The following is a 25671-nucleotide window of genomic DNA, read 5'->3' as shown; positions in this document are numbered from 1 at the left end:
CAGCTGCTCCGACGGACTCCCTTCCCCGCTCCCCCCGCCGTGCTGTTTCTCTCCTCAAGCAAACACTAGCTGTGGACATTCATCCCCCTGCCTGCCTCATTCACAGCAAACAGGAGCTGTGTTTGTTTTTTAGATAAGCAGCTCTGGGAGCCCCGAGTTCACAACAAAACAAAGAGAGGCATCATAACAAAACAAAGAGAGTTCTTTAGTTAAAAGCATTATGGGAAAATTCTGGAGGTCAGTTACAGGTAGTAAGATTTATCACTGTTTACACTGGCACACCAGCGCTGCAGTCGTTATTCCCCAGGCAGACGTGGAGTACAGCCAGCGCTGTAGCCAGGGAGCTACAGCGCTGTATGTGCCTTGCAAGTGTGGACAAGGCCTGTCAGTGTAAGCAGTGGCAAGACATGGAAGTGTACAAATTCTCCGGCTTGCAGAACACCATCCCATTGTCACCGGAAAGAACAGTTGCTGAGGACCTCTCCCAGCCTTTGCCATCAAGAACTCCCTCAAGTTCTCCACGATCTTGCTCTGAGCAAGCAAGGGCCTATGTGGATGATGTGACTATTGAAGACCTTTCAGGATACATGGAATATTACTTGTATATTCCCAAGAAAATGTCTCACATGGCAGAAATGATGTACACCTGACATCAATGGGCTTTAGAGAAAGGGTTTGATTGAAATCTGCCCTCAGTCACGCTCCACATGAGAAGCAATCCACTCCCTGCTCAGTGTGCTTGCAATAAAAACACTTCATTGCAACAAAAAAACAAACAAACAAACAAAAAGTGTGGACGGTGAGTGAGTTGCAGCGCTGTAAAGCCACCACCAGCGCTGTAACTCTCCAGTGTAGCCAAGCCCAAAGACTGACAGCTCTAGCTCAGGGGGTGGCTAACCTGTGGCTCCGGAACCATATGCAGCTCTTCACAAGTTAATATGCGGCTCCTTGTATAGGCACCGACTCCGGGGGCTGGAGCTACAGGTGCCAACTCTCCAATGTGCGGAGGGGAGGGGGAAGGGGTTGCTCAATGCTCAACCCCTGGCTCTGCCACAGGCCCTGTCCCCACACCACTCCTTCCTGCCCCCTCACCCCAGAGCCTCCTGCACACCATGAACAGCTGATGCAGAGGTGTGGGGAGGCCCTGGAGCAGAGGGAGCTGACGGGGAGCTGCTGACGTTATTTACTGTGGCTCTTTGGCAATGTACATTGGTAAATTCTGGCTCCTTCTCAGGCTCAGGTTGGCCACCCCTGGTCTAGCTATTCTTAGAGCAGCTCCTGTGAAATACACCCAATGTAGCCAACTCCGGCAACTTGATTACAATTCTCGCAATTTTTGATGTTTGATTTTAAACCCAAACTTATATTATGGGGGGGAGGGGACCTTGGGGCCTGTGCTGCAGTCAGGCCGGGGGTGAGGGGCTGAGCCCGTGGGGGGAGCTGCTCGCAGGCTGGGGGAGGGGGGCTCGGGCCCTATGTGAGGGTTGTTGCTGTCATGCCGCGGGGGGGGGGGGCAGGCCCTGTGTGGGGGGTGCGCCTGTCAGGTTGGGAGGATACTGCTGTCAGTAGGGAGCGGGGAGGGCTCGGCCGTTGGGCCTGTTACCGCCAAACCTCCCGCGTGCGGGCCAGGGCCGGGCTGCAGCGAGGGGGGCACTCACATCTCCAGGGCGTCGGGGGGCACCGGCTTCCGCGTGTATCGCGAGATCATCCTCGTCCCTCATCGCGGCTTCTCCAGCCGCCTGGCTCGGCCTCCGGCCGCCATGGCGACGCCCCGCCCCCGAGCGGAAGTGGGGCTGCTGCGGGCGCGCGGCGTTGACTGGCGCAGCAGGGAGCGCTCCGGCTGCGGAGGGGTGAGCGCGCCGGTTGCTGTGGCGCCGCGAACCGAGTCCTTGGTGCCCGTGGCCCTCCGCGATCGGGCTTCCTGCGGCCTCGTGTGGCGGGCTGGCCTAGGCCGCCCGCACTCCGCTGGGGGCGCCAGGCCGGCCGGTCTAACGGCCGCTCTCGCGCGCCGGGGCCCTCGCCAGGCGCTCTGCGCCCGCAGCTCCCCGGGAAGCCGCTGCCGTTGGTCGGGGCAGGGTGTCCCGGGCTGGGCGCAGTAGCCGCGGGGGTGTCGGAAGCGGCTGGTGCAGTTTGCGGAGAAGAGGCCGCGAGGCATTAGCCCTGCGCGGAGAAGGGCAGCGGGGCCCGCTCTCTTCTGTGGCCCTGATGGTGGCCGCGTGGGGGTGGAGGTTGGTGACTGGCCAGTGTCTCTTTCGGGGATGACCCTGATGTGTGTCTGTGGCACCTGTTGCCATGGCTCTGGATACAGAGTAGGGTGACCAGACAGCAAGTGTGAAAAATCGGGGCAGGGGGTAATAGGAGCCTATATAAGAAAAAGACCCAAAAATCAGGACTGTCCCTATAAAATTGGGACATCTGGTCACCCTAATACAGAGTGCCTGAAATAGGGCTGAGTTCTCCTATTTATACGTCATTTGGGACAACTTTTAAGGTTTCTCTCTGCTGTAGAATTGGTTTGCTCCATAAAGTAAATAAAAGTTTTTTTTTTTATCAGATGTGACTGGCTGGGGCAATGTAGAAGAGTGTCAGGAATGTTTTGAATTGATAACATGGCTGATTATATAATTTTGGAGGATGGGTTACTTAATATTTACTGGTTTTGAATGATTGAACCTATTTGGTTTGTTTTTTGAAGGACACTTTATAAAAGTTCAGAATGGAAGGGGAGCTGAGATTGGCAACTGTAGATGATGCAGTGCAGTACCAACTCTTTCTGATACCTTGTGAACCAGGTGACCCAGACCAACGCAGAGAAGTTCTTCAGCAGTACATTGAGAGGATATTGGTCCAGTTTGCACCAATATTAGTTTCTTATATCTGGCAAAATCAACCTTTTAATCTCAAATACAAACCTACTAAAGGTAAAACTACTGCATTTGTTTTCATCTGGTATAGGGTTGGATTTCCACCTGCTTAGTGACTGGCTACTATTATGAAAATAAAATATGCTGGTGGTATTACTGAGTGATGTCTGTATATCTTTGAGCCCAAGAGGAGGAGAAACTGAAACTGTTATGAGTTTGTTCACTGAAAACTCAGGTTTTTTATAGTATTGTTAGTTTAACCCCTTTTCTCAAGTGAAAAGTTGCAAATCATTCTCCATATTTTGTTGTATTGGTACTGCAGTTATCACTAAGGTTGCCTACTGTTTATCTTGCTTTCTTTCTGTTTGATATTGCTGTTAACAGAACTACTAGCACAAAACATTCAGCATTTCAACTACTGAGTCATGTTCTGTCCCATTTCTCCCCACCCCCAGTTATACTACGTAGTGCAGCATTTCTCAAACTGGGGTCCCCGAGGGTAGTCTGGGGGGCCATGGGCCCTGCTGATCAACTCCTCCTCCTCCCTCTTTCTCCTGGAGCCTACTGAAGCCAACCCGGGAGATTTTAGGTGCTAAAAGTCCAGTGGAGCTAAAGCACGTTCCCTGGCTCCATGCTGCTCCTGGAAGTGGCCAGCACGTCCCTGCGACCCTGGTGGGGGTCGCTGCATGCTACCCCCACCCCAAGCGCCGACTCCGCAACTCCCATTGGCTGGGCACTGTGGCCAATGGGAGCTGTGGAGGCGGTGCTTGTGGGCAGGGTCAGCGCTTGGAGATCTCCTTGGCTGCCCCACCTAGGAACCTCTGCCAGAGAGATGTGTTCTGGTTGCTTTCAGGAGATGCCCGAGGTAAGCGCCACCTGACCAGAGCCCGCAACCCTCACCCCCTCCCACACCTTAGCCCAAAGCCCTCATCCAACCTCCTTTCCAGAGCCCACATCCCGTCCTGTACCTAAACTCCCACCCAGACCCTGCACCCCACATCTCCTCCTGCCCCAGTCTGGTGAAAGTGAGTGAGGGTAGGGGAGAGCGAGCGATGGAGTGAGCGGGGGAGGGCCTGGGGGGAAGAGGTAGAGTGGGGGTGAGGCCTGGGGCTGAGCAGGGCAGGGGGAGCTTAGGGGTCCCTGAAAAATTATAAATCAAAATGGGGGGTCCTCGGGTTGCTAAAGTTTGAGAACCGCCGACATAGTGAAAAGATTGAAACAAAGAGGAGTCCGGTGGCACCTTAAATACTAACAGATTTATTTGGGCATTAGTCTTTAAGGTGCCACCGGACTCCTCATTGTTTTTGTAGATACAGACTACACGGCTACCACTCTCATACATAGTGAATAGATTGACTATATTTTACAGACCATTAATAGAGATCATACTGCTTAACTTATGTCTTGAATTCTTTTTTTAATCCCTCCTCCCAGGAGATATCCCTGCACATATTGGTGGTATGACTAAATTTGGGGATAATATTGAAGATGAATGGTTTATTGTGTACCTCATACAGCAAATAACAAAGAAGTTTCCAGAATTAGCAGCAAGGTACCTCTAACACATTTTCAGCGTTTTGTGAAACTGTAAATTAAAGACTTCTAAGCTCCTTCAATGACAGCTATTGCTGTACTCTAAACCTCACCAGGATAATATTAGATTGCCTTTTCAAAAACACTTTTCTGTTGTCAAGATGAGGAAAACAAAAGACAAATAACTTTTCCTTCTAAAACAGCTTGAAAGTGTTAACTTGAGTCTTACCATTTACTTCAGTACATGTAGGCTAGATCCCAGGTCTACACTTAAAACGCTGCATCGGCGCAGCTGCAGTGGTTAAGTGAAGACGTTCCTATGCTGATGGGAGAGCTTTTCCTGTTGCCATAGTTAATCCACCTTCTCAAGAGGCGGTAGCTATGTCAATGAGAGAAACTCTCTCATCAACATAACACTGTTTATATGGGAAGTTAGGTCAATATAACTACGTCACTCGAGTGTGGATTTTTTACATCCTGGAGCAACATACTTATACTGATAGAAGTCTGTAGTGTAGACCTGGCCCCAGTGTTCATGTCAGACATCTGAGTTTGTGACGTATTTATTGAAAATAGAATTTACTGTAGTGGCTTTGTACTAATGGTTTCTTGTCATATAGGAGAAAGTAAGGGAAAAGAGATTAGCAGTTGAGTTGCCCACTATTAGTATGTTCAGAAAAGTACACAAGTAATTTGTCTCTTTTGCTGGTCTTTCTATAGACTGTTCATTGAGGGCCCAATTCAGCAAAGTGTGTAATCATGTGCTTAATTTTAAGCACATGCATAGTCCCTTTGAATTTAGTTAAGCATGTTCTTAAGTGCTCTGGTGTACCAGGGCCTGAGGGAGAATACGAATCTCTGTAGTTAGAATTTTAGGATTACTATATAACAATAACTTCTTAATTTTAAATTTTACTCTCCTCTAGGATAGATGAAATAAAAGTGCCTTTTAGGGTGACCAGAATATAATATGGTTAGTGCTTGACATTGCAGCATCTGTGTGTAGAAATAATATTCCCCCAGTCTTGTTCTTAATTGTGTTTCTATATAAACTGTACTTGAGCATATTGCATGTTTCCAATGTTTTCCTAATACATGGCTCAAAGAAATGAGTCCTATTCTTGTTCATAATACAAATGTGACTAAAAATTTTGCAGACCTCTTAACTTACTATCAGTGAAAGAACTCCTTCAAGTGGAGGAAACATTAGGTGACTTCCATATAGGAAAATGCAAAAAAAAAAAAAAACCATCCTGGAAACCCTATTTAAGGCTGCTACCAAGTAAAAGGGGAAATGCCTTTCCTAAAAGGAGCAGGCAGCTGAAACCTTTAACCATGTAATGGTATGTTTCTGTCTTGTTTTAGAGGATTAAGAGGGACATAAATCTTAAACAATGAATGTGGTTTGGGTTTTTTTGTTTTTTTTTTTTTGAAGTGATGAAGCCCCCTTTCACTGAAACAATAACTGATAAATATTTGTCATTGTGCTATACAGGGCCATGTTTAATATGACACTGATTTCTATTTGGTTAGGGTTGATGACAATGATGGTGAGTTCCTGCTGATAGAAGCAGCTGACTTCCTCCCAAAGTGGTTAACACCTGAAAATAGTGCCAATCGGGTAGGTGAAATTGTCATGCAAGTGTGCAGGTGATTCGATGTATTGAGTTCATTGCAGTATTCTTTTACCCCTGCAGACTTAAAATCAAATCCCATCTTAAGCTACAAATGAAATTAGTTGACCTGTCTTATTCTCCTACTTCCATTGCAAATCTACACTTGGCACATTATTTGTAAAGGCATCTCTGGACTGAACGAGAGTCTTGTGATCAGTTGCTTGATCTCTTTGACCACAGTCTAGCCTTCTTCTGTTCTGTTTTTTAATAACTCTGCTTACCACAAAAACTTACTATAGGCTTAGCAGTTGAACACATCCCGTGCAGTTGAACATAATATGTGTTCTAACATCCCATTCATTTGAATGATGTTCTCTAGGAAACTGCTGTGGGAATCTTTGTGAATTCTGATCATTATGAAGTAATTGATCTACACTTGGTGTATCAGCGTGTCGGGGTATCAGAAGGTGCAAATAAGAAGAAAGCCAGATTCATAACCTATACATGTCATCTAAATTTGTTAGTAAGAAATATTATCTAGTAGTTAAACAAGTGTGATTACCCAGCATACTTTTTCCTCACAAAATGGTTCTCACACACAGATCATGCTTAAAATTTCTGTTTTACCTTTAAAGTTACCTGAACTTCTGGGTACATAATACCAATATTACATAAAACAATGTAAATACTGATGTAGCCTGTGTGTGGCACTACTGATATTATATAATCAGTAAATATAAGTGAGTGTCTTGGCAGCAATTAGTTTAAATGACAGGATGGAATGATACTTATTGGCAGGGCTGTTTCTTCTCCTGAATGCTCTTTATTTGGAAAAAAACAAAACAAAACCACCCCACAAACAAAAAAAACTACGCAACCTTCTCTGGATATATAGAGCTATTTTAGCTTCTTTACAAGGAGATCAAAAGTGCTTTGCAGATGTTCAGCAAGGAGAGAGAGAAGTGTCCTCTGTTCATCAGATGGGGAAACTGAGACACAGAGCAATTACACAGCTGGGCAGAATCAGTACTGAGATTTGATCCTAAGCCTCCCTGCCTCCTTTCTCTAAGTGAGGAGACCTCTGATGAAGACCATTTGTGCTGTTAAAGAAACTGAAATAAATTAAAACAGGAGTACTTGTGGCACCTTAAAGACTAACAAATTTATTTTAGCATGAGCTTTCGTGAGCTAAAGCTCACTTCTTCGGATGCATAGAATGGAACACACAGACAGGCATCCGAAGAAGTGAGCTTTAGCTCACGAAAGCTCATGCTAAAATAAATTTGTTAGTCTTTAAGGTGCCACAAGTACTCCTGTTTTTTTTGCGGATACAGACTAACACGGCTGCTACTCTGAAACCTGAAATAAATTAAAAATTCATTTGACTGGACCTGTTGCCGTCAGAATTGTTCTGAATCAATGATTGAGTCATGAGTCTTCACTGCACCCAATGACGCTCTCTGAATAATTACCCCCTTTCCTCAACTTCTGCTGCTTGCATCAGTTCTCTTCTCATATTCCTCTAATTTCCAATGTGTTCTCTATAGTTTGGATAAATGCAAAAAAGTCCATCTAATAGATAAATTTGTTAATGTGTGCATGAATATGGATGTTCCTTCTGATGTGCCATTTTGATCCTCTCTAACCATCCCTTCACATGGAGAATGTTTTTGTAACTATGTATAAATTCACCAGTCATTCATTAATTTAAGACCAATATGGAACACTAGCAAAATTTTGCCTAATGAACATGTTACATTTTGTCAGGTTTTTTTCCACCAAGGAGAATTGTGCATCATCCCACAGCCAAAGACTCCTGGAGAGGAGCCTTGGCTACCTGCCACCAGTCCAACAATCCTGCAGGCGTTAATGCTATTGTCTGCACACCCAGAGGACTTCCTGGCCACAAAATCTATTAGAGCAGCAGTATATAAACACATCAGTGGGTATGTGGATTATTTTTTCTGATATTCTTTACCAGAATGTTCTGATACTGAGCTGTCTAGGGAACTTATCTCCCATATCTAAGTATCCATGGTATCTAAACCATTTTCCTGTTAACTATGATGAGGTTACTCCTATCCTGACAATTTCTTTGGCATTCTTATGGTGGGGACCCTAACAACGCTAGGCCTAACAACACTATATTCTGATCTCAGCATTGACATCTCAGTGGTTCAGGGCTAAATGCCAGTCTTTTACAAAAGGACAACATTTCTTCATTCATGACTTCCAGGAAGGCTGACAGCAATTTGGGCCTTTCCATAGAAGTGTGTGTCTGGGCTCTCAGCTGAGAGACAGAAATAGAATGACCTTCAGACCATCAACTTGCATTCAGGAATGGTCAGTGGGGATGACTGGATTGGTGGTAGAAATTCCTTCACAGAAGCTGAGCAAAATGACTGTTGTTTGACTCCTCTGCTTATTAACAAGAAGCTATACAGCTAGCCTGTTAGGCTAGTTCACAATGATGCATTTCCCCAAAACGAGGGGTGGGGAATGGGATTTCATTGATCTTGTCAAAAAAGCTTGGCTTTGCAAGTCTCTTGTAGAAACATTGCAGAAACATTATTGACTAGTATTCTAATTTGATTTCAGAATATTTGAATAGTCTGGCATAATGTACATTCTTCTTTGAGTGATTGCTCCTATGCATTCCAGTTAGGTGTGCGCGCCGTGCGTGCACGGCATCTCGGAACTTTTTTACCCTAGCAACTCCGGCGGGCCGGCTGGGCGCCTCCTGGAGTGGTGCCGCTATGGCGCTGAACATATACCCCAGCCGGCCCGTCCGCTCCCCAGTTCCTTCTTACCGCCCGTGACGGCCAGTTGGAACTGTGGAGTGCTCTTTGTCCTCCACGACCCTAGCTCTCGCTTGTTGTTTGTATATAGTTAGTTTAGTGATTAGTTTTACAGTTAGTTAGTTAGATAGTTAGTGTTAATAGATAAGGTAAAAGGGGGGGTTTTCCCCTTTTGCCTCACCCGGTGCGGGCTTATGCCCAAAGCACCGGGCTTTAAACCCTGCGCTGAGTGCCAGAGGCCTATGCCCGTCGGAGACCCGCACGACGCCTGCCTCCGTTGCTTGGGCGAAGGGCACAGAACAGATAAGTGTGCGCTCTGTTCTACATTTAAACCGCGGACTCGGAAAGAGCGGGATATCCGCTTGAAGCAGCTCTTGATGGAAGCGTCGCTCCAGCCACCGGCACTGTCCGCCCTGGCACCGCGAGCTTCCTCGGTACAGAGCGCACCGGCGGCACCGAGCCGTTCCGGCTCTGCGGCACCAAAGCCTCAGAAAGCGGCTACGAAGTCTCGGCACCGCTCGCTTTTGCCTTCAAAAAAACATAGGCTGGCGAAGGCACTGGCGCAGGCTCGCGCTGAGGACTCGGCGAAAGCAGTTGCGCTGCTTGTGGCCCCCACGGTGACCGTGCACAAGCCGTGCACCGGACCTTTGACTCCGGCGCCGCCACACTCCCCGGTACCGTCCGTGGTTGAGCCCCGGCTGCCTTCGACGCCGGAGACATTCTCTGAGGCACGTGAGCTGATTCGGCTCATAGAGGCACCGAGCCTCCGGCCCCCGGCACCGCCGGTGCGGGCTGTCGTGTCGGCGGGAAAGCCGGCCAGAATGACCTGGCCACCGTCTCTGGACAGGCGACATGGACAGCAGTCCCGGTCACGTTCCCGGTCCCACCGCAGGTCACCGTCCCGTCGCTCGCGATCTCGGCACCGCTCGCCATCGCGGTACCGATCGCCGTCGAAACGTCGGTCGCAGTCCCAGTACCGCTCGTCATCGCGGTACCGGTCGTACTCCCAGCGCCGCACAAGGTCCAGGTCGCCATCGCGTCGGCACCGCCAGAGGTCGCCGTCCCGGCACCGTGACTCGCGCGAGCGCTCTCGGCACCGGAGGTCTCCATCCCGATCGAGCTCCCGGCACCGGTCGAGCTCCCGGCACCGTGACGGACGTCACTCCCGGTCGCCATCCCGGTACCGAGCGGACCAGCATCGCTCTTCGCTGCCTTCCGGGGACGGACTACCTTGCTCCGCAGCGCACTCCGTCAGCGCCTCGGCACCGCCATGGCCATCCCGTCCCGCGTCAGTCGCTTCTGGGACGGAGGGCTACGGACTCCTGCCACCCACCCCGCAGGGCCATCCGCAAGGGGCACAGCCGTGGGGCTTCTGGGTTCCATGGGCCCAGTATGAGGCGCAGGGGGTGCCCTTCCCCCCAAGACCCCTCGCGTCCGAGCGCAGGGTTCCAGAGGCGACGATCAGCCGACCGGCCCCTTCGCCGCCTGCTGTGGATGCTATACCACCTGAACCCCAGGGGAACGCGCAGCCCGACCCCCCCGCCGAGCATGCGGCGGATCCCTCTTCGGAGCCGGTCATCCAGGGCTTGTCCTCCTCGTCCTCGCCTGATGAAGCGGTGGCCGGAGCGTCGACGAAGGAGCCTCCGCCCATAGACTTAAAAGCACACCAAGACCTCCTTCGCCGCGTGGCGACGGCTATGGCCCTGCCGATAGCGGAGGTACAGGAGGACGAGGACCCCATCACAAATGTAGTTGGGGCAGAGGTGCCAGTGCGAGTTGCACTGCCTTTCGTGCGGACTGTGCAAAAGAATGCCACCATTCTCTGGCAGACGCCTGCGTCCGTACCTCCTACAGCCCGTGGGGTTGAACGCAAATACTCTGTCCCTCCCACGGGCTATGAATATCTGTACACGCACCCGACCCCGGACTCCCTGGTGGTCCAATCGGTTAATGACAGGGAGCGGCACGGCCAACCGGCCCCTGCACCCAAATCGAGGGACACGCGGCGTATGGACCTGCTAGGCCGAAAGGTCTATTCCGCTGGCGGTCTGCAAATGCGGATAGCCAATCAGATGGTCCTCCTCGCCAGGTACGTCTTTGATATCATGACGTCCCTGGCGAAGTTTACGGAGCTACTGCCAACAACCTCCCGACAGGAGTTCGTTGCGATGTTGGAGGAGGGAAGGAGGTCGTCTAGATCCTCCATCACGGCCGCCCTCGACGCTGCGGACTCAGGTGCTAGGACCTTGGCCTCCGGCGTGACGATGCGGCGCATCGCTTGGCTGCAATCTTCCACCCTGCCGCCGGAGGTCCAATACACGCTACAGGACCTACCCTTTGACACAAAGGGTCTTTTCTCCGAAAAGACGGATTCTCGAATCCAAACTTTGAAGGATGGACGTATTGCGATACGTACTCTCGGCATGCATACGCCGGCGACGCAGCACAGGTCCTTCCGTCAGCAGCCCTCCCGACCCGTCTATTAGTCCCGATATCGGCCATACAATAGCCGGCGACCGGCCCAAAATCGCCGTCGTCCTTCAGGCAACTGCCGTAACCAGGGCCAGGCCTCGTCCAAGGCCCCTCAGGGGGCCAAGCAGGCCTTTTGATGGGACGCTCGAGGATGGCCCATCACTCTCCCTACCGGATCCTTCCCCGTTATTTTACAACCGCCCTCCATTTCTTTTCGGCGTGGTCCCAAGTAACATCAGACAACTGGGTGCTTCAAACGGTCCAGTCGGGATACCGCCTGCAATTTGTTTCGCCCCCACCTTCCCACCCACCCTCCCTGTCCCTCTTCAGGGACCCCTCTCACGAGCAAGTCCTCTTACAAGAGGTTCACACTCTGTTGAGCGTGGGTGCCATAGAAGCAGTGCCTCAAGACAGGCGGGGCAGGGGATTCTATTCCCGTTATTTTCTCATCCCCAAAGCGAAAGGGGGGCTACGTCCTATCCTGGACCTTCGCGAGCTGAACAAGTACCTGCTCAAGCCCAAGTTTCGCATGGTCACCTTGGGGACCATCATTCCCTCTCTGGATCCGGGAGATTGGTTTGCCGCCCTCGACATGAAGGACGCCTACTTCCATGTCGCAATCTATCCTCCCCATCGTCGTTACCTCCGGTTTGTGGTGAACAACACCCACTACCAGTTCACCGTGTTGCCTTTCGGTCTCTCCACCGCCCCGAGGGTATTTACCAAATGCATGGCGGTAGTGGCCGCAGCCCTCCGACATCGTCAGATACACGTCTACCCGTATCTCGACGACTGGCTGGTTCAAGGTCAGTCCCGACAACTCGTAATGGACCAGATGGCAGAAATCCTGGCTCTCTTTCAGCGACTCGGTCTTCTCATCACGCCGAGAAGTCCACATTGATCCCGGCACAGCGAGTGGAGTTCATCGGAGCAGTCCTCGACTCCACGGTGGCCAGGGCCTGTCTCCCTCGCGCTCGACACCAGACGATGGTCTCCATCATCCGGGACCTCTTCATCTTCCCAACCACGACGGTGCGCTCCTGCCTCCGCCTCCTGGGCCACATGGCTTCATGCTCATATGTCACAGCGTACGTGCTGCTCCACCTCTACCCGTTCCAGTCTTGGCTCGCGTCGCTGTACCGGCCTCATCGAGACCCCATCGACATGGTGGTCACGGTCACCAGGACGACCCTCGAGTCCCTCCGCTGGTGGCTCGACCCGGAGGTCGTCTGTGCAGGAGTCCCGTTCCACCCTCCTCGCCCATCCGCTACTCTGACTACGGATGCCTCAGCGCTCGGTTGGGGAGCTCACCTGGGCGATCTTCACACCCAAGGTCTGTGGTCGCCACAGGAGCTCGCCCTGCACATCAATGTCTGCGAGCTGCAAGCGATCCGTCTGGCCTGTCGCACCTTCTGCGCTCGCCTGCAAGGCCGCTGTGTGACAGTGTTCACGGACAATACAACAGCAATGTTCTACGTGAACAAACAGGGCGGAGCCCGATCCTCCCTCCTCTGCAAGGAGGCGATGCTCCTGTGGGACTTCTGCGTCACCCACTCCATTCACCTGGAAGCGTCCTTTCTTCCAGGAGTACAGAACACGCTGGCCGACCATCTCAGCAGGTCGTTCCTCTCCCACGAATGGTCCCTCCGTCCAGATGTCGTCCACACAATCTTCCAGAGGTGGGGATTTCCCCAAGTAGACCTATTCGCCTCCAGGGAGAACAGGAAGTGTCACCTGTTTTGCTCATACCAGGGTCGCTCGCCAGGCTCCCTGTCGGACGCCTTCCTTTACCCTTGGACGGCTCGTCTCCTCTACGCCTTCCCTCCGTTCCCACTCGTGCACCGAGTGCTCCTGAAGCTTCGGAGGGACAGAGCCACCATCATACTCGTAGCGCCGGCCTGGCCGAGGCAGCACTGGTTCACCCTGCTGCTCGAGCTCTCCGTTCGGGAACCCATCCCCCTTCCGTTGTGGCCGGACCTTATCACCCAGGACTTCGGCAGACTCCGCCATCCGAACCTGCAGTTCCATCTCACAGCTTGGTACCTGAGTGGTTGACCCACGCGGAGCGGGGCTGTTCTGCAGCAGTCCAGCAGGTCCTACTTGAGAGCCGGAAGCCTTCCACTCGCTCCACTTACCTAGCGAAATGGAAGAGATTCGCACTCTGGTGTGACCAACGAGGTCTCAATCCGTTTGTAGTCCTGGTGCCTGCCATCCTGGACTACCTCTGGTACCTTAAGGAGCAAGGTCTTGCGGTCTCCTCCTTGAGAGTTCACCTGGCGGCAGTGTCCGCTTTTCGTCCATCCGTAGAAGGTCGGTCCATCTTCTCGAACCAGATGGTTTCCCGCTTTCTCAAAGGCCTGGACCGCTTGTACCCGCCGGTGCGGCATCCTACCCCGACCTGGGATTTGAACCTTGTGCTGGCCAAGCTGATGGGTCCCCCCTTCGAGCCCTTGGCCACGTGCTCCTTGCTCTACCTCTCCTGGAAGACGGCCTTCCTCGTCGCCATTACATCAGCAAGACGAGTTTCTGAGCTCCGCGCTCTGACAGTTAGCCCGCCATACACCGTCTTCCATGGGGACAAGGTGCAGCTTCGCCCTCATCCGGCCTTTCTCCTGAAGGTAGTGTCAGCATTCCATCTCAACCAGGAGATCTTCCTCCCGGTGTTCTTCCCGAAGCCACACGCCTCGCCTCGGGAACAACAGCTACATACCCTCGACGTCCGCAGGGCGCTCGCTTTCTACATGGAGCGGACTAAGCCCTTCCGCCATTCGCCCCAGCTGTTCGTAGCGGTGGCTGACCGCATGAAAGGCGAGCCGATATCCTCCCAGCGGATTTCCTCATGGGTTACAGCATGCATTCGGACCTGCCACGAGCTTGCTCGCGTCCCCCCGTGCCGACTCACCGCCCACTCAACGAGGGCGCACGCCTCGTCGGCTGCCTTCCTGGCCCATGTTCCGATCCAGGACATCTGTCGAGCGGCCACCTGGTCTTCTGTCCACACCTTCGCCTCCCACTACGCGTTGGTGCAACAGTCTCGAGACGACGCAGCCTTCGGCTCCGCGGTATTACACTCCGCCACGTCTCACTCCGACCCCACCACCTAGGTAAGGCTTGGGAATCACCTAACTGGAATGCATAGGAGCAATCACTCGAAGAAGAAAAGACGGTTACTCACCTGTAGTAACTGTTGTTCTTCGAGATGTGTTGCTCCTATCCATTCCAGACCCGCCCTCCTTCCCCACTGTCGGAGTAGCCGGCAAGAAGGAACTGAGGAGCGGACGGGCCGGCTGGGGTATATGTTCAGCGCCATAGCGGCGCCACTCCAGGGGGCGCCCAGCCAGCCCGCCGGAGTTGCTAGGGTAAAAAAGTTCCGAGATGCCGTGCACGCGCGGCGCGCACACCTAACTGGAATGGATAGGAGGAACACATCTCGAAGAACAACAGTTACTACAGGTGAGTAACCGTCTTTTCTGATATTAAATGAAAGAGGAAACAGGCCTATATTAAACGGTTGGTCATGTCTGTAGTATTTTTTGTATTTTGCCTGCCACAGATATCCTGAGAAAGTCCAGGCCTCCCTTCACCAAGCCCACTGTTACCTTCCAGCAGGCATTGTGGTAGTGTTGAAGCATCGCCCTGCACTGGTAGCTGCAGCAGTCCAGGCCTTTTATCTGCGAGATTCCATTGACTTACAAGCATGTCGCCCTTTCAAAACTTTCTTGCCCAACACACGTGTAATGACTTCAGTAAGTCTGCCTGTAACTTATTGCCATTCTACCGACTGCTTGATTGATGGATATACTGTTTGTTCTGTAGTCATGTTAGGAAATGTCTGGCTTTCAATTTTAAAACCGTATGTTTGCTAATTAATTTTTCTTGAGGGCAGTCATGAATTACTGTTCGCTTTAGGAATGTTGTGTCTTACCACTATATAGTCAAACAATAACGGGAACTAGATGATTATAGACTCCAAAAAGTTTTGTGCCACCCTTCCCCAAAACAACCCTAAAATTAGAAAAAGTCTACATTCCTTTTATCTATGCTTTCTTTCTCCTTCTGCCCCAATAACTAGGGGAAACTCCTTTTTCAAACCTTACTGTGCAGGGTGGATGGAACTTTGCCACTCTTTTTCTTCCTTCCATTGCTCCCAACCCCATTCTTCACCAGAGTGAGGCCTCTCAGCAGCCACCTGCTGACTTTATTTATACAAGAAGGCCTCACTGAAGTCATCCAGCTGCCAGAAGGAGGATATTGGAATTGTGACATAAAAATGGGGGGCAAATCACCAATCTTTAAGTAACATTGTGTTACTTTTAACAACTGCAGGTGTAAAATAAAATTCAGACAAAAGTATGGCTTTTTATTTAAGTTGGTATCTCTTCTAGAAAATCATGCTACAATATGTATATTTATTTTTAATTTTGATATTTACAGGTCACATTCACTAAATGTTTATATGCACAATTAATGCAGCAGAAGTTTGTTCCAGACAGGCGCAGTGGATATACATTGCCTTCCCCTGTACACCATCAATACAAAGCACATGAGCTAGGCATGAAACTGGTAATGTCTTTTTTACATGTCTCCTACACTTATGTTTTGTTTTTGTTTTCCCCTCTAGTTCATATTTTTGGGGGTGGTTGAATCATTAGGGGGTGCCTCTTTATTTTTCCCTGGCTTGCTTACAGAGGGAACTTGGAGCCAAACAGCAATTTACATCCCCAAAAGGATGCTATATCAGACAGCTGTAGAGGACTGTTTTTACAGATTGGGCACGGGTATTTCCTCCAAGTACTTTCCCTTTAAGCAAATCCATTCCTTTTTCTCAAACTTTACTCTCTCCCCATCTCAATCTAGTTCCCAGCTATGCTTCTCCCAAGTCATTAAAGAGAGAATCTTCCACTCTTCTTGCAGGAGTCTTGTCTGTCCTAGAAAAATAGGAACCCATAACTGATTACTAGTGCATCTCCTCCACTGGAAGTTGTACCAGAAGGATCCAGATATTCTTACCACCATGTTGTTGTCTTTGTTGAAAAACTAAGTCTTATTCTAGGAAAATGGAAATGAGACCTTCACAAAGATGAAAGATCTCCTTTGTCCTTGCAGCCCAGAAAAAATAGATGGGCCTCCTCTTGAAGCCTGTCAACACATCTTAATCACTTGTTAGGATTGCTGCTGAGTGTCATGGGCAGGGATCCTACTTTTCCATGATAAAAAACCCAAAATGCTCTGACTAAAACAAATCCCATAAAAATCTGTCTTTTTCTGTGATTGAAATGAATTCCTGAACTTTAGTTTCTCTAGCCACAATATATATAGATATCAGTTGAACACAATGCTTTATTGATATATTTACAATTTTTAAAGTGACAGCCAAAGACCTGCCACCTAGGGCTGACAGTCCAAGCCCTACCTATTCTCCTGATTATCTGAATTTTTGATTATCCAATCTGGCCCCAGTCCCAATTAAATCAGATAATCGGGGTTCCACTATATATATATATATATATATATATATATATATATATATATATAGTTTCCCACAAAATGTAAAGAACTAAAGATTCTCTGTTTAAAAACAAACAAAAACCACTTTTTTCCCTGCAGCAAATGGATTTCTAGGATCCCTGGTCATGGGCCACCCCCTTGCTATTCTGGAAGTTGAGAACTCTGCCTCTGCAGTACTCCGAGGCCATCATGTCCCAGGGAGCAGGCATCAAATCATTTATCCCGTGATAAAGTCAGGAGCTTACCACTACTGAGTTCTCTGTGCAGTCATTTAAAGTGAACTTCAAGAAATGTGTCATATTTAAGAACCTATGTTTCCTGCATCTCTTATATAGGCTCATGGCTTTGAAATATTATGCTCCAAGTGCAATACAGTTTCTCCTGATTCCAAGAGGCAAGTATTAAACACCCCATTTTGGGCTGGTTTCCTCAACAACTTGAAGACAAATAATTATTTCAAGGTAAGGAACTGTCTGTCTCTTTTTGTATAACTCAGGAAAAACAAAACCAGCTTTCAAATTTCAGTCAGAATTTACAGCAGATTTTAGGTAGCGGCTGAGGGACATAATTCCTCTCATCATGCAAGATAAGCTCATGTCATGGGAGAGACCACTCCTAAATTCTGTATACAGTTCTTTTTCATTCCCTTCCTCCACCCCACCAAATAGTTTAAAATAAAATGTCTTTACAAATGAAAAGACATTGTAGGATTTGGGGATGAGCTCCTACCTACCATGAATGAGAGGATAGGCTTGAAGGAAGCCAAAATTACAAGTGCTGTTACATGCAAGTGCTTTTATTTGTATATATTGAAATCAATTATATGAAGTAGTAAATGTATTGGGAATATAGTTTTGTAATGATTTTGTTTCACAAATCAAATATACTTAAATTCCACACTTGGAATTTAACATCATGAACGTTGATCCCTCTGGTCTCCTGCAGCTGATGATTTAAAAAAAACAAAAAAAAAAACCCAAAGTCTCTTAATTGTGACCTATCATTCCTTGGCTTATAGTTTAAGTTGACAAGTCCTAACCTTTTTAGTATGTTTGCAAAATATTATTAAATGCAAAAGAAGTACATTCCTGCAACACCACACTTACAAATGTAAATGTGCAAACATCAGGAAATTCATCTCTGGTTCTCACAGCTGCTGTAACCCTGCCTCTTTTTTGTTATATATTAATATATTCAGCGTGATTGTTGCTGTGGGAACCATAACTTTGCATTTCCTGATTTCTTTGTGTGTAAGATCAACTATATTGCTGCATAGCACTTCTTTGGCATGCTTTCTTTTCTTTTTAATTCATACGCTACTATTAGCAAAATGTATGCCCATTTTCTGCCCTCTACTTTGTGTGTAAATGGGGAAGGTAGTATAATTTACATAATTGTTGCTAGAGAGACTAGGTGCATGAGGTAATATCTGTGTAATCTCAAAAACTTGTCTCTTTCACCACTAGAAGTTGATCCAATAATAGATTTACCTCACCTGCCTTGTCTCGCTAGTATTCTAGGACCAACACTGCCACAATAACACTACAAACCACTATTGTTACGGTCACTGCTTAATTGCTTCCAGGCTGCACTAAGTAGGATTTGTTCCTAAAGAGCCAATGTATGCAAACCAATAACTAGGGCCCTACCAAATTCATGGCCCATTTTGGTCACTTTCACCATTACAGGATTTTTAAAATTATAAATTTCACAATTTCAGCTATTTACATCTGAAATTTCACAGTGTTGTAATTGTAAGGGTCCTGACCCATAAAGAAGGGTTTTTTGCGGGGGTTGGGGGGGCCACAAGGTTATTGTGGGCGTTTGCAATACTGCTACCCTGACTTCTGCGCTGCTGCTGGTGGCAGCACTGCCTTCAGAGCTGAGCAGCTGGAGAGCAGCGGCTGCTGGCTAGGAGCCCAGCTCTGAAGGCAGAGCAGCCGCCAGCAGCAGTGAAGAAGTAAGGATGGTATGGTATGATATTGCTACCCTTCTGCACTGCTGCTTACAGAGCTGGGCCCTCAGTCAGCAGCTGCCACTCTTTGTCCACCCAGTTCTGAAAGCAGCAGCGCAGAAGTAAGGATGGCATGATATAGCATTGCTACCCTTACTTCATCAGCAGCAGTGTAGGGGAACTGCTTTCAGAGCTGGGTGCCTGCTTACAGCCACCAATCTCCAGCCCCCCAGCTCTGAAGGCAGTGCAGAAGTAAGGGTAGCAATACTGCAGTCCCCCTGAAAATAACCTTGTGATCCCCCTGCAACTCCCTTTTGGATCAGGACCCCACAGTTTGAGAAACGCTGGTCTCCCCTGTGAAATCTGTACAGTATAGGGTAAAAGCACACAAAAGACCAGATTTCACGGTCCGTAACACATTTTTCATGGCCAATGAAATTGGTAAGGCCCTACAGCATTGTGATATTCACCCCCATTTCACTACTAGTGGCAGTTCCTCTGGACACTGCTATGAAAAGGAAGTTGAGGGAGGATTTGATACACTAGTGTTGGTGACCTGTTTTAAATAGGGAGAACTGGAAGGATCTGCTAAGTACCTGGACCAGCTGCATATGGCAGAGAATTACTTCCAGCAGTCTGTTATCAAGCCTGAAAGGTAAGAGTTACTGTAAACTGATATTGTTAATGTCTGTATGTTCAATTCGATTTCAGGGGATATTACAGATGTGGGGGATTTTTTCTTTTAGCTCTGTTGCTCTGAGTCCAGGTGAAGAAATCTTGACCTTGCTACAGACGTTATCCTTTAATTTGGATGAACTTGAAAAAGAAGCTGCCAGTCTTCCTCCTGAGGATGGTGAGTGAAGGTGGTGTCATGGGAAGTTAGGCACTGTTATTTATATAACAAATGAAATAGAAGTTCAGTCTCCATGTATATTCAATTTCAGCCTTTGTGCTGAGACTGCCACAAGCTTTTTTGTGATCTTGCTAGTGGAGAACACTCTACTACTTTGGATAACCAGTTTGTTTTCTGTAAGCCACCAAATACGAGTTGGTCTGTTGGCCCAGTGATAAAATGGTGTCAGAGGTATGTGTCAAGTGACCTCTTCCACCAACCCCTTTATAGCTTTTCTCATTATCAGGCATTTCAGTATTTCCATATAAAGTATTCGTGATTTACAATAAGTAGGCATTGTGTTAACATTCATCTTGCTGATCAATATTTCCCCCATTTTAAAGTGACAGTATTCCAAATGTGATCTTGTAGGTTGACAAATATGTTCCCTTTCTGTTATTTCAGATGATGGTTGGTTGGAGATCTCTCCAGATGATCTGGATCAGATTCTGAGTGAGGCATCAGGTAGAAATGAGTCAATTCCTCCCTCAAATGAGGAAGATCAGAAGTATGATTTGGCAGAGGTCACTGAAAGCATGAAGGCTTTTGTATCTAAAGTCTCAACACATGAAGGAGCAGAAACTCCATGGTATTTGTTTAAATATCTGGCATGGTGTATGTAGTGCATTGCTCTTTTATGTTGTAACCCTATTAGTAATGCTGCAATTCTGGTAAGGATTCAGCTTTTCAAGCCAGCATAGCTAAGCTTGAGTGATTTGTTAATGTCACTAGAACTCTGAAACCGAATTACATTCTTAGTTTATATACACGTCTATAACATGTTGAGCTGGTACCAGTAAAAATGTCTGAACACTGTCTTATTTTCCAAAATTCTCACTTCAGTTTTATGTTTGAATCCATTTTTCTTAACTTAGGTTCCTTGTGCCCATCACCACAGTGTGCGAACAACATTGGAGCTCTTTAGATTGTATACGTCTGAGGATGGTTGTCTTATTGTGTATTGTGAACTTTTCTGACCACAGAAAATTATCAAAAATGTCCCTAATCAGGCTGCACATAGACAAAATTATAACTTATGGCTATGTTGGGAGCGCCAGACCTCTTAAGATGAAGACCATACATTAGCATAATATCTTAGAATTCATAAAGGTAAACATTCCAAGTAAGCAGTACAGAACAGCAGTGTGGTATCAGTGTGTAACACCTACTTTCTTATATCTAACAAAAATAAGGAAGTGCTGCGCATTCCAAAACAGCCCAAAGAGTGAAAAAAAATCCTCACTGTAGGTGTTTCAGTATTTTCTCACTTGCTTATTTGACAGTAACACAGCTGCTAAGTTTCTTGTTACACCAAGCAAGATATTCAGCGTAAACGTTAATAGCCACCTCTTACTTACAAGTAAGTATAAGGTGCAGTGGTGGTTCTGTTTCAGCATTATAGATGTTGAGAATGTGTAGCAAGTCCTTACTTTTAAGAGCTTGAGAGTTGGCTATTTTGAGTGGGCTGTTGTGAATTTTTTAAATAGCTACATTAATACTAAGACTAGAAGCATAATTCTACATATGAACATCTTTTAACAGATTTAGAGCCTCATCAGTTCCCACTCCCCTTATTTTTACCCACTTTAAAGTGTAAGAACTTGATTTTGATCATGTATGCAGATGTCTGACACATTCAGAGAAGCTGATTTATTTTTTTCTAAGATTCTCTCTCAAACAATATTCTGATCTCATATTTGGGTAAATCAAGCCCATGGGTGTTTTCCCCAGGCAGGTCTTCAAAGTCCCAGACATTCTCTTGAAGGCTGTGCATAGCGTAGCATGCCTCCCCTTCTCCCCAGAAGAATACTGATCATGTCTTCCTTGGGTTGTTGGGCACACAATTCAGCCAGCAGGGAGCGATGTGAGACTCTCACTATCCTCCCCACTCCATGTCAGCTTTCCATGTGCACGACTTTCCATGTCACTCTCAGCACCTGCTGTCCTAGGGCTAAGCCCTTGAGCATGGCAGTGTATTGCACTGCCACTAGATCACCAGGCCAACACCCCAAACTTTTCACTCTTAATTCTGCCATGGTTGATGCTAAATGTTCTTGCCCAAGGATACCACACCAGATGTACAAGAGAATGGATTTATGGAGTAATTGTTCTTAAATTTCAGGTCACCTGCTGAGGCCTGTGTCACCTTTGATGTTGACTCTTTTACAGATGCTTTAGACAGAATATTAGGTGAGATCTAGTTTCTTTATTAACATGCTGCTCTGTTTCCTGGCCATCCATATACATTGCATTGACTTGATTTGTATACAGGCGCAGACTCAGAAGAGCTGGACTCAGATGATCTGGATGAGGAGGAGCAGTTTGAGTTCTTGGACAGCGATGAAGACTTGGATTCTGAAGCCCATGGTCAAGAGGAACAGGCATTGCCAAACAAAATGATAGGAAGTCTAAGATCATACATGAATGACATGGACTGCGAACTGACGCACACCAATGTTGGTAAAAGCTTCATCACCCCAAGGAAAGTGGTATGTATGCTTTGGGTTTTTTAATATCTCTCAGTAGAATAATAATCTAAGCATACATGGCTGATGCACATGCTCAGAGATCAGGAACTCTTTCCAAAGAAATATCCTATGTGCAAACAATGTGTGCTGTAGCTATACCACTAAACTGATTCTGCATATAAAAAAGCTAAAGTTTTGGCTTCCACAGTAGCTTCAAATCATGGGTTCATTTCTCCATATCCTTCTCTTGGGTCTTCTTCTGCATGACAATTCTGATAGTGAGATTGTTTGGTTCACTGGTCCCCAACACGGTGCCCGTGGGCGCCATGGTGCCCACCGGGACATTTATGTGCGCCCGCCTAGTGCCCAGCAGGGGAGAGAAGCCGCGGCCCCGCGCCTGCTGAGGACGGAGAACCCCGGGGCTGCAGGCTGCGGGCCCCGGTGTTCTCGGTCCCAGTCAGGTGCGGCGCCGTGGCTTAAGCCGGAGAGCAGGCACGGCCCCACACCTGCTGGGGACAGAGAATTCTGGTGCTGCAGGCTGCGGGCGCAGGTGTTCTCAGTCTGTGGCAGGCGCGGGGCAGTGGCTTAAGCTGGAGAGAAGCCGCAGCCCCACTCCTGCCAGAGACAGAGAACTCCAGGGCTGCTTGGGGCGGCAAAAAGCCGGGAGCTGGCTCTGGCCAGAGCCCTGCCTCTGGAGAGCCAGAGTATCATCCCCTGGAGCCGAGCCCGGGCTGCAGCGGCGAGAGGGACTCCTGGAGTGTGTGAGGAGCCGGGGAGGGAGGGAAGCGGGGTTCAGGAGGCAGGAGGGGTCCTGCTGCCGCTACCACTACTGCCACTGCTGCTGCTCTGAGTCTCCCCAGGGTGGCGCGGCGTTTCACTGCCCAAGTGGGCTGTGCAGGGCACTGCTGGGCTGGGCAGGGAGCGCGGATCCCGGCTCGCGTGCTGATGGGGCGAGTGGCTGGGCAGCCCGAGCTGCCAGGGAGCTGCCCCCTCCTGCCCCTGGACCCAGCCCGCCACGCACCTCCCCCGCCTCAGCCCCACGCTGCTTGCCCTGGGCCCCCGCAGTGCCAGGGGTGGGGAGAGGCAGAGCCCGGCTCCGAGCAGAGCAGCGGGGAATACTGCTCCACCGGGGGACCCCCGCGGCTCGGGCACCAGGGGGTCAGTGTCCCTGCTCTTGGCTCTGCCTGCACAGGGCTGGGGAAGCAGCCATCAGTGCCTGCCCCTCTCAGCCGTTGCACCCCCCATCCCACTCGTAGCCTCTTCACTTGTACCTCCCCCCCCATCGCTCCTTCGCCAAACCCCTTCCCCTTGTACTCTCCCTTCACCCGCACCTTTCCCCTTGTACCCTCCCCCAGCTCTCTCCTCCCGCACCGCCCCCTTCCCCTGCACCTTCTCCCACAATCCTCCTGATACCCCCTCTCCTCCTCCACCCTCCTCCACGAGTACATCACACCCCGCTTCTCTGCCAGCGTAGAGCCCCCAAGCACCCCCACACCCGCTCCTCTGCCTGAACCCTCTTTACTAGATCCCCATCCCTTTCCAGGTACAAGGTTTGAGGGTTAGTCTCTATGCCTTCCATGTGCATTTGGGTGCGGGTGGGACATACTGGACTTTAACTTGGCTTCTAAACTATCTGCTTAACTCACTTGTTGTGGGTTTTTTTTCTCCCCTGCCTTGATTGTGAAGAGTAATTCTGGTAGTTTCATAGATCAGTCTGTGCCTTCCCTGCTGTCTTAGTCAGGAGCTTCTACCACTATGGTTGCTTTTCACCCTGTACCACCAGTGATTGTCATAAATAACCTACATGAAATCAAATATTTGTCTTTAAAATTTACTCTCTGTATGTGCTACAGGCTAGTTCTGCTAAAGAACCTCTGTCTCGGGATGCTGACTGTGCCTTAGAAGATGATTCTGATGCAGGAGATACTGATTTGACACCTGTGGATGTAGATCTGAACCTAGTGACTAACCTGCTGGAATCATATAGTGCTCAAGCTGGACTTGCAGGACCTGCTTCTAATATCCTACAGAGTATGGGGGTGCATTTACCTGAAAATTCAGACCATAGATGCATTAATAGCAGAGCAAAGGATTAATCTGTTATCCTGGTTCAGAGGACAGTTTGTGCTTCTACTCCCATCCTGCAGAGTAGCAGTGGTATAGCAGACACCATGAATGGTTTCAGTACTAAACACTTCAATACATTTTACATGGCTTTAGATGTGTGTGCTAAATACTTACCTGATTGTCTGATCTGTTAAATGCAAAAAGTTGCCTTGGGAATAAAGCACAGTTTTCTCTTGTGCTAATATATTTTAGAAAAATTGTGAAGAGTGTTCTGATTTGAATGAAAATTTCCTATGTCTATTATAAAAGCTGTGTATCCAATATAAAGGTCATCTAAGTGATACTGGCACTCTGGGAAGACTCCAGGTCTTGCTTTCTTTTTCTTTGCCACTTACAATTTTTTTGGCCTTTTTAGCCATTAATAAATGTTTTATTTTAGTGGCTAAAATGTGGATGAGATGCAGATCCTCTTGAAATGCTGCTATGTCAAGAAGGATATAATAGATCACACACCAGCAGTAGTACCCTCTTCTGTCTTCTGCTTTTTGCTGTTGATATGCACAAACATCTGTCTGCCCAACAAGCACTCACTGACACACACAGGTTCTAAAGTACAAAAGCTTCAGTGTAAGCAGTTTTGATGAGTAGTGAAAACTATACAAATTTCTTCAAATAATGGAGACTTGTAGATTTACCAGCCTGGGTATTTTAATATATTTTTCTATAAGCATTTTTCTAATTTATTTAAATAAAGATATTTAAAAGTACAACTTGGCTGCTGTAACTTTTTTTTTTCCTTTGAAGTTGCACTTATTTTTCTCAGGGCAGTATTGGAAATCCTCAAAATAAAAAGCATTTCTCAACACCATTGTATTTGAAAGAAAGCTCGTGACCAAACTTGGCTTTTGTTTATTTGAACTACCTAGTACCTCAGGTGTCTGAAAAATGATTTTGTGCCAACAGTATCTGTATGTGGGCCCAATCTAAACAAGTCTGTCTTGCTTTAATAAAAGTTTAATTGGAAGACATTCAACATTTTTGTTTCTATACTGAATTGAAAAGCTTAAAGTTAAATCAGTTAAAGCTAGGTAGCAAATCTTTTAGGTTATGCATATGAAGACTGTCTTATATTCCTCTAGTTATTTCAAATAAATATAGAAAAGGTTCCTCCTTCACTTACTTGTCAAGACTTTGATTAGTTTTTCTGTGTAGTTTCCTTAACAGTTAACATAGGCACCTTAATTAGTGTAGGAAAAGCTCCATATTTTGCTTTGGAGATTAGTACGGTTGAACTCTCAAGGAAGCAGAAGCCTGAATACCGGTCCTAGCAGGCAAGTGAAGGCAGAACTGATTTTCTAAGTATTGTTCTTAAATACATTTGAAAGTCTGAACATAAGTTAGTCGCTTGAAATTGCAAATAGATTTTTATTTTAAAAAAATGTACAAAAATTCTGCCATTTTCTTGATGCTAAAGAAGAAGAGATTAGTAACTGGTTTCT

At 47.9% G+C, this 25671-nt stretch overlaps 2 protein-coding genes across 9 annotated transcripts in view; one reads left to right on the top strand and one right to left on the bottom strand.

Annotated features, from left to right (window-relative positions):
- FAM149B1 (family with sequence similarity 149 member B1) overlaps positions 1 to 1816 on the bottom strand; it is a 38821-nt gene extending 37005 nt beyond the window's left edge. For 6 of the 7 annotated variants that reach the window (XM_045022557.1, XM_045022556.1, XM_045022561.1 and 3 more), the window contains exon 1: positions 1659 to 1815. In XM_045022557.1, coding sequence (XP_044878492.1) covers positions 1659 to 1708 — 50 coding nt within the window. In that variant the 5' untranslated portion in view covers positions 1709 to 1815. Of the gene's footprint in view, positions 1 to 1658 lie in introns of all 7 variants that reach the window. The other variant, XM_045022560.1, reaches the window with a different exon arrangement.
- ECD (ecdysoneless cell cycle regulator) lies at positions 1716 to 24939 on the top strand. 2 transcript variants are annotated; one of them, XM_045022554.1, is made up of 14 exons: positions 1716 to 1850; positions 2696 to 2921; positions 4299 to 4416; positions 5931 to 6018; positions 7781 to 7959; positions 14837 to 15029; positions 15718 to 15846; positions 17127 to 17252; positions 19315 to 19400; positions 19492 to 19598; positions 20043 to 20226; positions 21760 to 21827; positions 21909 to 22126; positions 23959 to 24939. In XM_045022554.1, the coding sequence occupies exons 2-14, from the start codon at positions 2717 to 2719 to the stop codon at positions 24199 to 24201; spliced, it is 1944 nt and encodes a 647-aa protein (XP_044878489.1). In that variant the 5' UTR covers positions 1716 to 1850; positions 2696 to 2716; the 3' UTR covers positions 24202 to 24939. The 2 variants fall into 2 exon arrangements, with proteins under 2 accessions (XP_044878489.1, XP_044878490.1); XM_045022555.1 differs by lacking the exon at positions 1716 to 1850 and adding an exon at positions 1976 to 2228.
- The last annotated feature ends 732 nt before the right edge of the window (positions 24940 to 25671 follow it).

Source organism: Mauremys mutica, chromosome 7 (assembly GCF_020497125.1).
Source record: "Mauremys mutica isolate MM-2020 ecotype Southern chromosome 7, ASM2049712v1, whole genome shotgun sequence".
NCBI lineage: Eukaryota > Metazoa > Chordata > Testudines > Geoemydidae > Mauremys > Mauremys mutica.
This window is presented reverse-complemented; position numbering and strand designations above follow the sequence as displayed.

Coding starts and splice junctions, on each gene's coding strand:
- ECD (XM_045022554.1), top strand. CDS start 2,717: ATGGAAGGGGAGCTGAGATTGGCAACTGTAGATGATGCAGTGCAGTAC. Junction 4,417..5,930: donor TTTCCAGAATTAGCAGCAAG/GTACCTCTAACA, acceptor CTATTTGGTTAG/GGTTGATGACAATGATGGTG. Junction 17,253..19,314: donor AGACAAATAATTATTTCAAG/GTAAGGAACTGT, acceptor TGTTTTAAATAG/GGAGAACTGGAAGGATCTGC.